Source organism: Schistocerca serialis, chromosome 3, assembly GCF_023864345.2.
Source record: "Schistocerca serialis cubense isolate TAMUIC-IGC-003099 chromosome 3, iqSchSeri2.2, whole genome shotgun sequence".
NCBI classification, from domain to species: Eukaryota; Metazoa; Arthropoda; class Insecta; order Orthoptera; family Acrididae; genus Schistocerca; species Schistocerca serialis.
In genome coordinates, this window is record NC_064640.1 from 882,981,692 (window position 1) to 882,998,645 (window position 16,954).

General features: G+C 45.4%; 1 protein-coding gene across 4 annotated transcripts in view; it reads right to left on the reverse strand.

Annotated features, from left to right (window-relative positions):
- Nucleotides 1-16,456, reverse strand: part of LOC126471109 (filamin-A) — a 531,904-nt gene extending 515,448 nt beyond the window's left edge. For all 4 annotated transcript variants that reach the window (XM_050099189.1, XM_050099187.1, XM_050099188.1 and 1 more), the window contains exon 1: nt 16,087-16,456. In XM_050099189.1, coding sequence (XP_049955146.1) covers nt 16,087-16,441 — 355 coding nt within the window. In that variant the 5' untranslated portion in view covers nt 16,442-16,456. The remainder of the gene's footprint in view (nt 1-16,086) is intronic.
- Nucleotides 16,457-16,954: the final 498 nt, after the last annotated feature.

A 16,954-nucleotide genomic window follows, 5' to 3' on the forward strand; every position in this document is an offset into this window, starting at 1 on the left:
TTGAGTTACAGAGGAACCGTGTTTGAGTATAACTTCACTGGACAGAGTACAGCAAGAAAATACACTACTGGCCATTAAAATTGCTACACCAAGAAGAAATGCAGATAATAAACGGGTATTCATTCGACAAATATATTATACTAGAACTGACATGTGATAACATTTTTATACAATTTGGGTGCATAGATCCTGAGAAATCAGTACCCAGAACAACCACCTCTGGCCGTAATAACGGCCCTGATACGCCTGGGCATTGAGTCAAATACAGCTTGGATGGCATGTACAGGTACAGCTGCCCATGCAGCTTCAACACGACACCACAGTTCATCAAGAGTAGTGACTGGCGTATTGTGACAAGCCAGTTGCTCGGCCACCATTGACCAGACGATTTCAATTGGTGAGAGATCTGGAGAATGTGCTGGCCAGGGCAACAGTCGAACATTTTCTGTATCCAGAAAGGCCCGTATAGGACCTGCAACACGCGGTCGTGCATTATCCTGCTGAAATGTAGGGTTTCGCAGGGATCGAATGAAGGGTAGAGCCACATCTGAAATATAACGTCCACTGTTCAAAGTGCCGTCAATGCAAACAAGAGGTGACCGAGACGTGTAACCAATGGCACCCCGTACCATCACGCCTGGCGATACGCCAGTATGGCGATGACGAATACACACTTGCAATGTGCGTTCACCGTTATGTCGCCAAACACGGATGCGACCATCATGATGCTGTAAACAGAACCTAGATTCATACAAAAAAATGACGTTTTGCTATTCCTGCACCCAGGTTCGTCGTCGAGTACACCATCGCAGGCGCTCCTGTCTGTGAGGCAGCGTCAAGGGTAACCGCAGCCATGGTCTCAGAGCTGATAGTCCATGCTGCTGCAAACGTCGTCGAACTGTCCGTGCAGATGGTTGTTGTCTTGCAAACGTCCCCATCTGTTGACTCAGGGATCGAGACGTAGCTGCACGATCTCTTACAGTTATGCGGATAAGGTGCCCGTCATCTCGACTGCTAGCGATACGAAGCCGTTGGGATCCAGCACGGCGTTTTCGTAAGGAGCGCTGTTAGCAACTGAGCCCTTTGGGTTTAGTCATGGATCGTGTTCGCCAGACTTAGGTGGTGATATCGCTGCCCGCGGTCGGCGAATGTCAGTCAGCGAATCTCGGTCCTACACAGTTTTATTCTGTCTATCGCGGTTTCATTATAGTGGGCACTTCAGCGCACAGTAAAAGTTTCCTATTGGACAACATCTGCTCGCCACGCGGGCTGGCATCTTATTAACTTTAGCCACCTCTTCATAACTTACAGCTTACAAGTAAAGCACACATCCAACAGGACACCGATTGTGCTCACCTTGGTGGTGGTAAGTGTTAAGTTCCTATGAGACCAAACTGCTGAGGTCATCGGTCCATGTCTTACACACTACTTAATCCGACTTAAACTAGCTTACACTAAGGACAACATACCCAACCATACCCGATGGAGGACTAACCTCCAACGGGGGAGTCGCACGAACTGTGGCAACGCGCCTAGACCACACGGTTATTCGCCAACTTACTTAGGTGTAATGCGCGAGGCAGGTCTGTTCAGTACCATAGGAGAGCGCTAGCCGTCGAACGCCTGCGTTAACGCAATCGACAAGGCGGCAAGCCCCAAGTCTACCCATACTTTGTTCGAATCACGTCGTTTTTTCCTAAGTTTTTACCAAAATTTCCTCCAGAAGACGCGTGATCTGTCGCAGCGATGAAAGTGTTTACTCAGCCGCCTTAAAAAATGGTTCAAATGGCTCTGAGCACTATGCGACTTAACATCTGAGGTCATCAGTCCCCTATAACTTAGAGCTACTTAAACCTAACTAACCTAAGGACATCACACACATCATGCCCGAGGCAGAATTCGAACCTGCGACTGTAGTGGTCGCGCGGTTCAAAAATCTGTAGCGCCGGCCGCCTTAGTCGGTTGCGCTAACACCGATGCTGGACGTTTGGCGCTCTCGTACTGTGTTAAACAGCCTCGCAAAACTTTGAACACTGATTTCTCGAAAACTCGAGATCAGCACATCGTACAAGAGCAGCATTCGTTACGTGTAAGTGCGCAATCCGATCATGCGGTGACCCTTTGGGTGTGTGATTCCCTTGTTAGATTCTTCGGAGGAATATCCTCGCTGAACATGGACGTCGGCCAGGACTAGCTCACCTCGGGTAAGACGATAGAAAAACCGGGTCCATGTCCTTGTTAAAGGACGCCATCTGGATTCTTTCAGGTAAACCTAAATCTTAACGAATGGACGAGGATCTAACACAGGCACGAACTGGACATAACGCCAGTCTGTGATTCAAAATAAGATTTGATTGACAGGATAACTGAATACCTCGGCATGCTAAAGCAGTAGCACCCACTAGCTTACCTGGAACTGAACTTCTGAGCAACCTCGCATTGGGGGGTACGGTGTTCAAATGTCAATTCCCTCAATCAAGTTAGGGTTTTTCTTGGTTCCTGTAAATCATTTATGACGAATATTGGGATGATTCCTCTGAAAAGCCCGCAGCCAGTTACCTGTCCTTATTCTTGTCAAGTCGGAACTTCTTTTTGTTATGGTTTTAGGGCGCAAAACTGCTACGGTCATTAGCGCCCGGTCTGTGACTGAGGAAAAGGTAAAAAAACCAAACTGGAAACCAGAAGCATTGGGAGCGAAACTCAAAAAAGTGGGGAAACTAAAAACAGAAGGAAAACTTAAAAAATCACTATAGAAGGGGGGGTTGCTTGTCCCCAAAAAGGGCTTCAAATGGCTGACGTCATCTCACTGACGCTAATAAAATCGAGGACGCGATCGGCTGAGCGCGTGTCAACTGCTGAAATGGGAGATACATCAGGCGACAGCTGCAGACGGGCGCGTAACGGATTAAAATAGGGGCACTCAAGTAAAAGGTGTCTAACCGTCCACAGTTGCGAGCAGTGGGGACAAAGCGTGGGAGGATCGCCACTTAAAAGATGTCGATGGCTAAAAAGACAGTGCCCTATCCGGAGTCTAGTTAAAATTACCTCCTCCCAACGACGAGTTCGGGAGGAAGAGGTCCAAGAACAGGGAAGAGATTTCACGTCCCGCAATTTATTATTGGGAAGTGTCGACCAAAGTGCTTGCCATAAAAGAGCAACACGACGACATAAAACACACCGTAGATCGGCGAAGGGAACCATGCGAACAGCAGGCTGAAGAGATACTGCCTCCTCGGCCGCTATATCGGCCGCCTCGTTTCCACAGATACCAACATGTCCTGGGATCCAGAGGAACGCCACAAAGACGCCCCCCCCCCCCCCCAAGTGGAAGTCCAAATTTGGGCTTAGTCTCCAATTACACTGATGTGCAAAACTTAAGGACGAAAGTGAATTTCACACGATTCATTACTGTCAACTAACATAGCTCGATGAAGCTTGGACCACACATAGAAAGAACTGCTACAGTACAACACAGAAGTTAACAGAAAGAAATAAGTAATGAGACGAAAAATTGACGTTTTTATTCAAAGGAAATTACACTGAAGTCACGGCGAGTTATGATGGTCCGCTGAACATCACGAAAGACGGGCACGATTCTCAATGGGGTGTGTCATTACGACGGACACCAACGCATGCTCTGCAACGTGCTCCCATGCTACCACAGCGATGGTAAAGAGTTCTTGTGGTAGGGCGTTCCATTCCTCCACCAGGGATGTTGATAACTGCTGTATGGTCATCGGTGCATGTGGACGTGCCGCAATACGTCTCCCCCGACGCAGAAGTGCTCGATGGGTTTTAAGTCGGGGGAACGGGAAAGCCTGTCCATTCACCGAATATCCTCTCGTTCCACGAGATCTTGCTCCTGCGCTGTTCGATGCAGTCCGCGTTGTCACCCACAAAAATTAATTTGGGGCCGAATGCACCCCTGAAAAGACGTACGTAGGGAAGGAATACAGGGCCACAATAATATTGATGGTCAGCGCATCGTGTTGTAAGATTTTAAGGTCAGTACGCCCACGAAACATTGTGCCTCCCAACAACCTAATATCTAGACCATCAAGTTCGACAACGTTCCTGGCTGCATTACATGTTCAAACACTTCGCCGTATGACAGCATGTCCAGAATTACTGCTCAGACAATCTCCTTTCATCTGAGGAGAGCACGCGACCACTCTCCTGGATCTACACTACTGGCCATTAAAATTGCTACACCACGAAGATGACGTGCTACAGACGCGAAATTTAACCGACAGGAAGAAGATGCTGTGATATGCAAATGATTAGCTTTTCAGAGCATTCACACAAGGGTGGCGCCGGTGGCGACACCTGCAACGTACTGACATGAGGAAGGTTTCTAACCGATTTCTCATACACAAACAGCAGTTGACCGACGTTGCCTGGTGAAACGTTGTGATGCCTCCTGTAAGGAGGAGAAATGCGTACCATCACGTTTCAGACTTTGATAAAGGTCGGATTGTAGCCTATCGCGATTATGGTTTATCGTATCGCGACATTGCTGCTCGCGTTGGTCGAATAGAATATGGAATTGTAGAATATGGAATTGGTGCGTTCAGGAGGGTAATACGGAACGCCGTGCTGGATCCCAACGGCCTCGTATCACTAGCAGTCGAGATGACAGGCATCTTATCCGCATGGCTGTAACGGATCGTGCAGCCACGTCTCGATCCCAGAGTCAACAGATGGGGACGTTTGCAAGACGACAACCATCTGCACGAACAGTTCGACGACTTTTGCAGCACCATGGACTATCAGCTCGGAGACCACAGCTGCTGTTACCCTTGACGCTGCATCACAGATAGGAGCCCCTGCGATTGTGTACCCAACGACGAACCTGGGTGCACGAATGGCAAAACGTCATTTTTCGCATGAATCCAGGTTCTGTTTACAGCATGATGATGATCGCATCCGTGTTTGACGACATCGCAGTGAATGCACATTTGAAGCGTGTATTCGTTATCGCCATACTGGCGTATCACACGGCGTGATGGTATGGGGTGCCATTGGTTACGCGACTCTGTCACCTCTTGTTCGCATTGACGGCACTTTATACAGTGGACGTTACGTTTCAGATGTGTTCTCCAGATCTCTCACCAATTGAAAACGTCTGGTCAATGGTGGCCGAGCAACTGGCTCGTCACAATACGCAAGTGACTACTCTTGACGAACTGTGGTATCGTGTTAAAGCTGCATGGGCAGCTGTACCTGTACACGCCATCCAAGCTCTGTTTGATGCAATGCCCAGGCGTATCAAGGCCGTTATTACGGCCAGAGGTGGTTGTTCTGGGTACTGATTTCTCAGTGTTTATGCACCCAAATTGCGTGAAAAATGCAATCATATGTCAGTTCTAGTATAATATATTTGTCGAATGAATACCCGTTTATCATCTGCATTTCTTCTTGGTGTAGCAATTTTAATGGCCAGTAGGGTAGTTCCCATGCTCATGTCACCATTGCAAAAGGTGGCGCCGATGTGCACGTGCCAACTGAACACAATGTACTGGTCATCGGGCAGAGAGACTACCGCCATTCAATCGCCGTACCACTATGGAGCGTGAGATAGCGCGCTCTGCAATCCAGTTAAATGTGGTTGTCGTTGCGACCGCTGTTTGACGGGGGTCCCTTCTTGCCTTTTGCACAATGTTGCTGTTGTAGTTGATCGTGATCGACCACCTCTTCTCTTTCAACAATGCTGCATGTGGTTCGGAATAGCCACATGCGAGAGGAACACTTTAGAGCAATACCAAACTCCTTGGCTACACTCGTCACAGTTGATTTTCCTTCCAGTTTGCCGATGATTTTTCCCATGTAAAGTCACCAAAATGTTGCCCCAGGCCATGTTATCATGAACACCGATACAGCGCAACGTAAATGCTTACTGACTGTCACACAATGTCTTTCACATTCCTTCAACTGCCTCCCGCTGCGGGGCAAACCCCATTCGGCGCTGGTCACGCTGACCTCACCCCATTTAACGTCCAGCGTTCTGCGCGCGACTGGGAAACCTTTGGCAACAACCGCCCCCCCCCCCCCCCCCCCCGGTACTTTCATTCATTGCCACCGAGCAGTTCATATGTTACGTTACTTAATCTATCTCATCCTTATGTTTTGCAGACCAGTGTAGTTCACGGACGACGAGATGTTAGACACTGATCTTTCGTTCTTACTTTGTTCTCTTAGCTTCTGAAGAGTTGCAAGGTAAACTTTGCCCTAAACTCATCAAGACTAAACGATCTGATCAAAAATATGTGGAGCCGCGCGGGATTAGCCGAGCGGTCTGAGGAGCTACAATCATGGGCTGTGCAGCTGGTCCCGGCGAAGGTTCGAGTCCTCCCTCGGGCATGGGTGTGTGCGTGTGTCCTTAAGATAATTTAGGTTAAGTAGTGTGTAAGCTTAGGGACTGATGACCTTAGCAGTTAAGTCCCATAAGATATCACACACATTTGAACATTTGAAAAATATATGGATACCCATTAGTGGATATTAATGTGAGGGGCGTCCACCCTTGGCCTTTACGGTGGCTTGAACTCTGCCAGGGACTCTCAGTGAGGTGTCTGAATGCCCATGGAGGAATGGCAAACCATTCTTCCTCAAGAAACGAACCCAGCGAAGGTTGGTCGATGGTATCTAGAGTGAAGTCGGCGTTCCAATCCATCGAAAAGTGTTCCATTGGGTTCAGGTTGGGACTCTGGACAGGACAGTCCATTTCAGGAATGTTATCGTCCACAAACCATTGCCTCCCTGGTGCTGCTTTATGACAGTGTACTGTCATGCTGACACAGTAATCGTCTCCGAACTGCCTTTCTACTGTACGCAGCACACAATGCTGTAAGGTCGGTGCATATCTTTCTGCATTCAGCGTTTTCTTAAGCACAATAAGGTGACTACACACTGTCCAAGAAAAACACCTCAGTACCCGTAACACCACCACCTATACATACTTCGCTATTGGCCCCTTACATGATGCAGGTAACTTTCTCCAGACGGTCACCAAACCCAAACCCTTCTATCGGATTGCCACAGGGTATAGTGCGATTCATCACTCCAAATCAGTCGCTTCCACTAACCGACTGTCGTGTATCGTCGCTCTTCCCACCACCTCAAGTGCCGCTTAGCTATGACTGCAGAAATGTGTGGCTTATGACGAGCTACGCAACCACTGTACCCCATTATTTTTAATTCCCTACCAACAGCCATTGTGCTAGTTACACTGCTGGCAAGCACTTTGGAAATGACGAGTGATTCCTTCTGCTGATTTCATGCCACTTTTTAGTACCACCCTCCGCAATGCTCGAGGGCTCATGTCATTCGTTAAATGCAGTCTACCTGGTCTCGGGTTAGCTGTGGTCATTCCGTCACGTTCCCACACATCAGTCACATCATAAACAGCCCTTATGGGCAGCTTTAGAAGGGTTTAAATGTCACTGATGGACTTGTTACTCAGATGACAGCTAATGACTAGTCCACATTCAGAGTCACTCATCTCACCTGACGGACCCATTCTGTTAATCCTCTACTAACAACAAAATGTTCCTCTCCCATTTCTATACTGGCGGATCCGGCCCCTCGTGGTACGTAGTGATCAGTTCCGCATTAATTGGGGTGTCTGGATACTTTTGATCATACAATGTACACCGGCACCAATCGAGGTTCTAGGGACGTGAAATGGGATGATCACATAGGCTCTAGGCTCAATCGTAGGTAACAATAGTGGCAGACTTTTGTTCATTTGTAACAAAATACCCAGCCCGCAAAGGAGACTGCTTAAAAAAATGGTAGTTTTCGTCCTCGATTCCGGGACCGTTGTAGTTTCTGGTTGTAGTACATATTTTCTTCCGTCCACTGAACAAAATAATCAAACAGACTTCAAGCTGAAAGAGGTCATGTACTGTAACCAGATACATCTTCCAGTACATCTGTTGCAATATGCACGGAATTGCAATGCCGAAATATACAACGTGCATGCATTGCATTATGTGTGAAGCACCTGCTACGTGGTGTACCCATTTCTAGTAGTAACAGCTCAAAGAACTGAGGATATGACTTGAGCATAGCGCCCCCGGCAGGAAGCCCACACTAGTTGACTTGATAGTTGAGTCCACCAAAGACTCGGATGGACTTATGTTTAACTAGCGTCCTGCCCGGCTTCGCACAGGAACACTAAGAATCTGCGGGAGGACGATTGCATATCGGTAATAAACCATACACAGAAACCTTAATCATGAGTCGGTCGACCTATTAGTGAAAACCGTATCAAAATCCCTACTGTAGTTTGCTGAGATTAGCCTTCAAGTACAGATGATAAACGCGCAGGCGACTTCAGCACAGCCGGCTGGAGTGGTAGCCGGCACGGTAGCTCAGCGTGTTCGGTCAGAGAGCCGGTTGGCCTCTGTAATAAAAAACTGAGTGGAACGATCAACCACCGAACTTGAACAGGCTGTCTTGCGACGTCCGCAACGACCAAACACAACGATCATTAACGAATAAAATGAAAAAAAAAAAAAAAAAAGTGGCCGAGAGGTTCTAGGCGCTTCAGTCCGTAACCGCGCGACTACTACGGTTGCAGGTTCGAATCCTGCCTCGGGCACTGATCTTATGGCACCAGATTAAAATCACTCTCCCTTAATGTCAGCAATTTTGAAACAAAAAAAAAACAGCATTAACAAACTCAAACAATATATCCTCCAATGTCAAAAACACAAACAAAATCACTGAAAAAATCCTCATTGTTACCTTGCCATAGATACCCAAAACACTAGAATTAAAACAAAATCGCATTATCATTATAAATCAATTTGCAAGCGAACAAAATGTAACAAAATATGTATCTGAAAAACAAAATTTGTGTTTCAGTAAACAAACCACAGTGAAAAGAAAAGAAAAAGACTCTCGATAACTACACGGAAACTGTAAACATGCAACGTAAAGGTATATTTTCATCTGTACCAATGTAACTGTTAACTTGTAAATAAAAATTTATTTCGTTTAAAAAAAAAAATGTGTGTCATGTCCTTAGGTTAATTTTTTTAACTTGAGCACAATTCAGCCACTTTTCTCGCAATATTTATAAATTACCCAGGGTGAACCAAAATCCCCGCACACGAGCGTCACAGTGCGATTCCTTTCATACTAATAGTACAAGAAAAGTAACAAAATTCCCTTCAGTGTATATTTTGGATAGAAAATGGTCGTCGAAAAAAATCTAGTTGGCAACACTTTAATCAGGGGTATAAGTGCACTGTCTGATCAAAAGTATGCGGACACCACTATGCAATGCGGAACTGTCCACTAGGTGTCACGAAAGGCGGACCTAAAGTATAAAGGGAAGTGGGTCAATTCTATGCATTGGAGCAGCAGTCAGAACAGATGAATCGCGACCGAACACGCGGTGGCCGGACCTAATGCGCGGTTAAATGCACCCAGTAACAGAATAACTGCATGAAACTGATTGACACGATTTATGACAAACCTAACCGAGAAGAACAAAAAACAAAAAATCAGAGCACTACGCAGGCAAGGTACTTAGAGTGCCTATACTATGAATAAACAAGGCTATAGCAGTCTTGAAAGTCGAGTGAGTGTGAGTTGTCAGTAGAGAAGCAGTTAACAGCAGAATTGGTCGGTCAGGTGAGCTCAATGACTGAACGATGACTAGTCATTAGCTGTCATCTGAGTAAAAAGTCCATCAGTGACATTTTGACCCTTCTGAAGCTGCCCAAATGGGCTGTTTGTGACGTGTCCGAGATGGAAACGCAAAGGAACAAGCACGACCGTAGAGTACTGCAGAGGGCGGTTGTAAAAAATAAATAAATAAATAAAAGCATCAAATCGGCGGAAGGGATCACTCGTCAGTTTCAAAGAGCTTACCAGTAGTCCAGCTAGCACAGTGGCTGTGGGTAGGTAGTTAGAAAGAGGTAGAAAGAGGAAGGGGTGGGGCGGCGTTACAATGGTCGAGCAGCTACTCATAAGCCATATATTTCTGTAGTGAGTGCTAAATGACACTTGAGGTTGTCAAGAGAGGACAGTGGGTGAGTGGAAGAGAGTGATTTTGAGCGACGAATCGCTCTACGAAGGGCGTTTGAAAAGGCCACGCAAAGTCCAAGAGATGGCACCACCGGCGCGTATCGAGGTCATGTTCAGTTAGTAGCATCTTTGGAAAGAACGCACACCACGTTTAAGCCATATTGGTCTATTTATTTGTGTTTGGCATTGGTGCGAATCAAGGAAGTCGAATGATTGTCAAAAAATGGACGAAGAAGAATTTCGTGTGGTGATTAAACATTACTTTATGAAAGGCAAAACGCCTCAGGAGACTAAAGAGAAGCTTGATAAACATTACGGTGACTCTGCACCTTCGATTGGAACATTTTATAAGTGGTTTAAAAATTTTCGGAGTGGTCATATGGGCAGAAGTGATGCTGAACGTTCTGGACGCCCTGTGGCGGTTACGACTCCAGGAATCATTGATAAAATCCGCGATATGGTGATGGATAACCGAAGAATTAAGGTGTGTGAGATTGCTAGTGCTGCGGGCATCTCGAATGAACGGGTACATAATATTTTGCATAAACATTTGGACATGAGAAAGCTATCCGCAAGATGGGTTCCACGATTGCTCACGCTTGACCAAAAACGGAATCGTGTGAAGTGTTGCTAGGATGGTTTGCAGCTGTTCATGAAGAATCCGCAGGACTTTAAGCGTCGTTTCATCGCTGTGGATGAAACATGGATACATTACTACACTCCTGAGACCAAACAACAATCTAACCAATGGGTCACCAAGGGAGAATCTGCACCAAAATAGGCAAAGACCAGTGCTTCGGCCGGAAAGGTCATGGCGACGGTCTTTTGGGCTTCGCAAGGGATAATCCTCATTGACTATCTGGAAAAGGGCAAAACTATTACAGGTGCACATTATTCATCGTTATTGGACCGTTTGAAAACCGAGCTGCAAGAAAAACGCCGGCGATTGGACCGCAAAAAAGTCCTTTTCCATCACGACAATGCACCAGCACACACCTCAGAACTTGTAGTCGCAAAATTAATGGAAATAAGATTCCATCTCGTTTCACATCCCCCCCTATTCTCCAGACTTGGCTCCTTCGAACTACTATTTGTTTCCCCAATTTGAAGAAATGGTTGGTGGGACAAAGATTTAATTCAAACGAGGAGGTGACTGCACCAACTAATAGCTATTTTGGAGGCTAGGACAATTCCTATTATTCGGAAGGAATGAACAAATTAGAACAGCGTTGGACGAAGTGTGTAAGTCGAAAAGGAGACTACGCCGAAAAATAAAAAAGGTTTACCCCAAACACGTAAGTAGTTTTTATTTTTGCACGGACTTTTCAAACGCCCACCGTATATCCTGTGCCAGTCCGATGGAAGGGTTTGGGTTTGGCGAATACCTGGAGAACGCTACCAGCCAGCAGTAGAGTATGGAGGAAGTGATGTTACAGTATGGGAGAGTTTTTCTCAGTTAGGGTGTGGGGCCCATTACTGCGCTTAAGAAAACGCTAAATGAGGAAGGACGCGAACACATTTTACAGTATTGTGTATTGAGTCTCGCAGAGGAACAGTTCGGAGACTACGACTGTTTGCATCAGCACAAAAGTGCACCCTGTCATGAAACAGCATCTGTGAGGCATTCGTTTGTGGACAGCAACATTCCTGAAAATGACTGGCTTGCCCAGGGTTCCGACCCGAGTCCAGTGGAACGAAAACTTGGCTCCAGAACCCAGCGTCCAACATCTCTGCCTTCTCTGGTTCCAGCTATTGAAGAATTGATTGCCGTTCCTTCAGAAATTCGGACACCTCACTGAAAGCGTCTCCAGCAGAGTTCAAAGCGTAATAAAGGCAAAGAGTGGGTGCATCCCATATTGATGTCCACTAGTAGGTGTCTGGATACTTCAGATCAGACAGTATATCTTCTTACTGCAGCTATGCTGGCCGGTTAGTGTAGCAGGTAGAGTATTGCGTTAGAATGTTTGAATTTGCGAGTTAGATTCTGGTTCTCGCTGCATTTTTAAATTTTCAAATTTTAGACTGCCTGAAATGGTATCTGGCTTCTTAATCGTTATACAGTAACTGTAGCAGGTCCTTATCAAAACGCATGCAGTTATTTAGTACTAACAACAGAAATGAGAGTACAATCTTTTTAGCGAATAGCTTAGAGAGAAAATGGTAGAGTGAATCGCTATATCCAGAATGAAATTTTCACTCTGCAGCGGAGTGTGCGCTGATATGAAACTTCCTGGCAGATTAAAACTGTGTGCCGGACCGAGACTCGAACTCGGGACCTTTGCCTTTCACGGGCAAGTGCTCTACCATCTGAGCTACCCAAGCACGACTCACGCCCCTTCCTCACAGCTTTACTTCTGCCTGTACCTCGCCTCCTACCTTGCAAACTTTACAGGAGCTCTCCTATATGTTTGCTGATGCAGAGGGTCGATTCGAGAATCTGCTCTGAAGACTATGTACGTTTTGCGAAACACATGCTGTCACTGGAAGCGTTCGTAAAATGTTACACTTGGCAGCTCTTACCAAATTGTAGTAAGTTTAACAGCTTCACAATGGCAAGTTTTGCAATTATTTTAATACTTTGACAAATAATTTATTTTTAACTGATTATTATTCTTCATGAATATTTCCGTCGTGTCTGACTAATAATTATGTTCGACATAAATAAAATGTAATTGTAAGATACGTATCGTTTAATAGACAACGTATACTGCAGCATTAATGTGCAGATCAAAAGTACAAAATTAAAAATACACCTAGACCCGGATTCGAACTTGCGAAATCTAGCACGCTGAGTATTGTAACGCTGAGTTCTAACTGCTGGTCACAATGGCTGTGTTTATTGAATGAAGATACTTGGCAGGCATGGGATTACGTAGTTTCCAATTTACCTTTGACGTCCGTTTTATACCTAAAATGTGCATACATTTTTGTTCTGTCACTTTGCAAGGAATTGAGCTGTGCCCTCCGGGTGCGTGAATTTTGGTTCATCCTGTATACAAAAACCTTCCCCGCGAATCAGTCTATTAGTGAAAACCGTATCAAAATCCCTACAGTAGTTCCAGAGATTGTCTTTCACATATAGACAGGCAGTTTTGTCTTTGCAATATGTAGTCGGAGCCAACGCAAACAAATACTGCTCATCACGTCCCAGTGTTAACGGAAAGCCTCAGTTTCCCACTACAAACAAAATTATTTTTAAAATGCAGTTTAGAGTGCCCATTCGATAGAGCGGACCTAAATTAGTCTTGTGAGATATTTGTTCTGTCGATATATATTGAGAGGGAGAGCAAAATGCGAAGAATATACAGTACTCCAGCAGCAACTAAGAAGCGCTGCTGCATAGCGCTGGCAGAAAGCACGGGGCAATGCTACTCTGTCATTGCCGGAGTACTGCTTATTCCTTGTATTTCAAAAACAATTTTCTTTGTAAAAAGGAAACAACCTGACGCCCACACTTTCTGATGACATACCGCGTTTGCGCCTCCTTTTACACATCGCAAAAACGGGTAAAAATGAGTTTCAGGGAGTAAGACACGGACAACGCATTGAATTATTTGTGAAGTGTCGTTTTTCAATTATAAACGTCACGTTTTACAGTTAACTTCATCAGCTCGTGGCCTTTAACTTCGGTGAGCTGCACTGAAATTCCGCTCTTTTCTTATAGTCTCTCCTATGCATAAGAAAATTATACAGGATTAAAGTTTCCAATGTGATGAACTGAAGAAAAAGTCTTTGCTGTTTACACACACGCTCACTCATGTCCTTCCACAGTCCGTGTAGCTTTAAGTTTAAGCGAATCAATGTACAGAAGATACACAGCATGTCATCGGACAACTTGGTGTAAAGCGGCTTCCTTTTTTTGTAGAATACGTTGTTGCAAAGACTATGTTAGCTAAGATGTAAAGCGGCTTCCTTTTTTTTTAGAATATGTTGTTGCAAAGACTATGTTAGCTAAATTTTCAATACCGCTACCTTTTCATCCACCGTGCGGCGTGATTACACTGTACGAATCGCATTTCAGACGAAACTAAAGTAAGGGGGAAAAAAACTGACAGACCCCTAAGGTCAAGTAAATAAGAGAACATTTACCTTCAATCGCTGCCATAAAACGCTTGAACTTTCAGTCTAAGAACTGCGATTCAAATTCTGGCCGACTTCTGATTTTCGTTTCTCAAATTAATCTAGGTGGGAGGGAGGGAGGGGGTCCTGGAATAAGGCTAATTCTCACATCCTTGTCTAATTTGGATAACTGCTTCGACCAAAAATAAAATAAAAGCGTTGCTCACCTGCGAGTTAGAAACTAAGTAATAATCTTGTGCTTTCAAGTACTCTGGACAAAAGAGTTTCCTTCGCTGGAAGAACTGTGCAATCAAACAAGCCGCGATCACTAATACTGCTGATCAGTCCGCCAGGAAATACACCAACGTCGAGACAGCTCGACGAGTAGTAGCTACGGTTTTCGACTGCGCCGAAGTGAGGGAATGTTTCAAAGCCTATCATCATCCGGGTCGTGGACGACTGATTAAGCGATTCAAAGTACCAGTTAATAAAAGCACTGCAGCATTTGATATTTGTTGGCCATCGCTGAAAAGGGAAGCAAGCGCACCATACTGTGCCTCGATAAGATTCTAACTAATTAAGGGCCTGCCTCCACCCGCCCGAATCAGTAGATGTAGCTGACGAAAGACCACAGCAAGGATAGCACTATACGGCTCCCATTAGCATGATTGCTCAAAACATTCATGAATCCTGATATAATGACTAAGTGCGAACGTTACTGTGGTATTCGGAGCGTTGAGACAGAAACGCCAATAATTTCAACATTTCTGTTGTATATTGTTGCAGTATTGCCACAGAAACACTCATCTTCAAGATCACCACGGAACAACTGCGATGCGCACTTCGAGACAGAATGAGTCTCAGTCGAGAAAAATCAGTAGCTGTGATGCTTCTACGTGGGCGTCACTGTGTTGCGCGCGTATGTTGTATACACTACAAAACTGTTACAAGAAACTAAACGGTGAAAAAATGAGAAATGTCTGCACGAGAGCAGCTATTTACTGTCGAAGCTCCTAGAATGATCATCACCGCTTTTACTTTATTCGCTTGTAGATCAGATTACAGGTACTTACGATTTCAACATTGCTGAAATTTTGATACATATTGAAAAATTGAGCGTTATTTTATCAAGAGTATATATAAATAGCAAACAAGCAAAAAGTCTTACGTGTTTATGTTCAGTCCTGCAACATTTCGCCTGTTCGACGATAGTTTAAGGTCAAGTAGTATAATGTATCTTAAATTAAACAAACATGTGCAAAAAGATATCTGAAAATCTATGCGGCCGAAAATTTCTGAACTTACCAACACATTATAAAATAAATACACACACACACACACACACACACACACACACACACACACACACACACCAGAGAAACAAATAAAAAAATTAATGAGCATCGATTGGTTTTGTCTAAAAATTAAAAAACGCGACATTTTGATTTCCCGCAATTGCTAAAAATTGCAACGATCAGCGACAGACACCCCGCGCGAATGACCTAAATATTATTTTCAGTAGATGCATTTACACTAACACTCGCTAACAATCACTTCAACCAGTAACATCTTAACGATGTTCTATAATTTAGTAGTATCACATTAAAATCAAGTTCTTCGAAAGCCTTGAACTAAAGCGATTATACCGTGAATGAAATGTAACTAAACTAATGTGAATAATAGTCAAACGCTGCAAACGCGTGCGTATTTTGAACTTTTTAATTATCGAATTGACAGCCACGCCCCTCCGATCGCGCAGTCGCGCACATGCGCTGTGTAGGGCATCGCGGAGGCTGTGGCAATGGGCCAGTAAAGGGGTATACCGGGGGCTCAAAAATAGCACCGAAGTCAGGATGCCAGTTCATTTTGACCAGGCGAAAAGCCAACTGTCTGCGAGTATACGCGCACGTGAGAAACAACGTAGCACGGGCGTCCGCGCAAACTCCGAGCTTGTACGGAGATCGATAGCGGCTGACAAGTACTCACCGATATTCACGATCCGTATAGCTTCGTCATGCTCCAGGAACTTAAGGGCGACAGAGACGTTCTCCAACTTCTGTGATCTGAAGTTCGGCCGTTTGTTGTGCTTTGGCAGACGCTTCCCCGAAAGGACCTCTATAAGCGTGATCAGCCGAAGACCGTCACACAGGTCCGTCTCTAAATTGCCGATGTGTTTGTTGACAGTCTTTAGATGTTCGTTGGCCCAGCGCGTGAAAGTGTTCTGTTGAATGCGCTTCCATTGGGCGTCCTCTGCAAGCTCGCGCTCCGTCGCGACCATCTCGTCCTGATCTTCCACACTGACACTGCCCGGCTCCGGCCCCGCGTCATTATTGTTATTCATCGTGCCACTTGTAGAGTGCTACCTAGCGAGGAAAAGTGAGAACCACAAAAAGCTTCTGCTGCGCCTATTGTATGCAACCCGCAAGGCAGTATCGGCAAAGCACTTCAGTCCTGCTGGTAAACTGTATAAGGTTGCAGCTTCCCCTGATGTATGCAGCCCGCAAGGCAGCAGCAGCAAAGCACTTCAGTCGTGTTGCGTTCCGATGGACGAGAACACGGGAGTCTGAGCGAGCGCGATCCCTCCACCTCGGCTCCCGCAGTGTGACTGAGGCGCACGAATCACACCGTACCAAAAATAGCTGAAGATCTTCTTCCCCTTTCGAGAGGACACGATACCACTGGAGTAGGGAGAAGTAGGCAATGTGTTATTACTCCCCACTTGCATAAAGACTGCGGTGTCTCGAACGAGGTAAGCTCGCCCCCATTCCCTTATCCCCACCACCCAAATTACCATAAACACTGCTCCTTTTAAGGCGTTAACCTGCAGAGGAAATATGGGTGTTGACGTCTTACT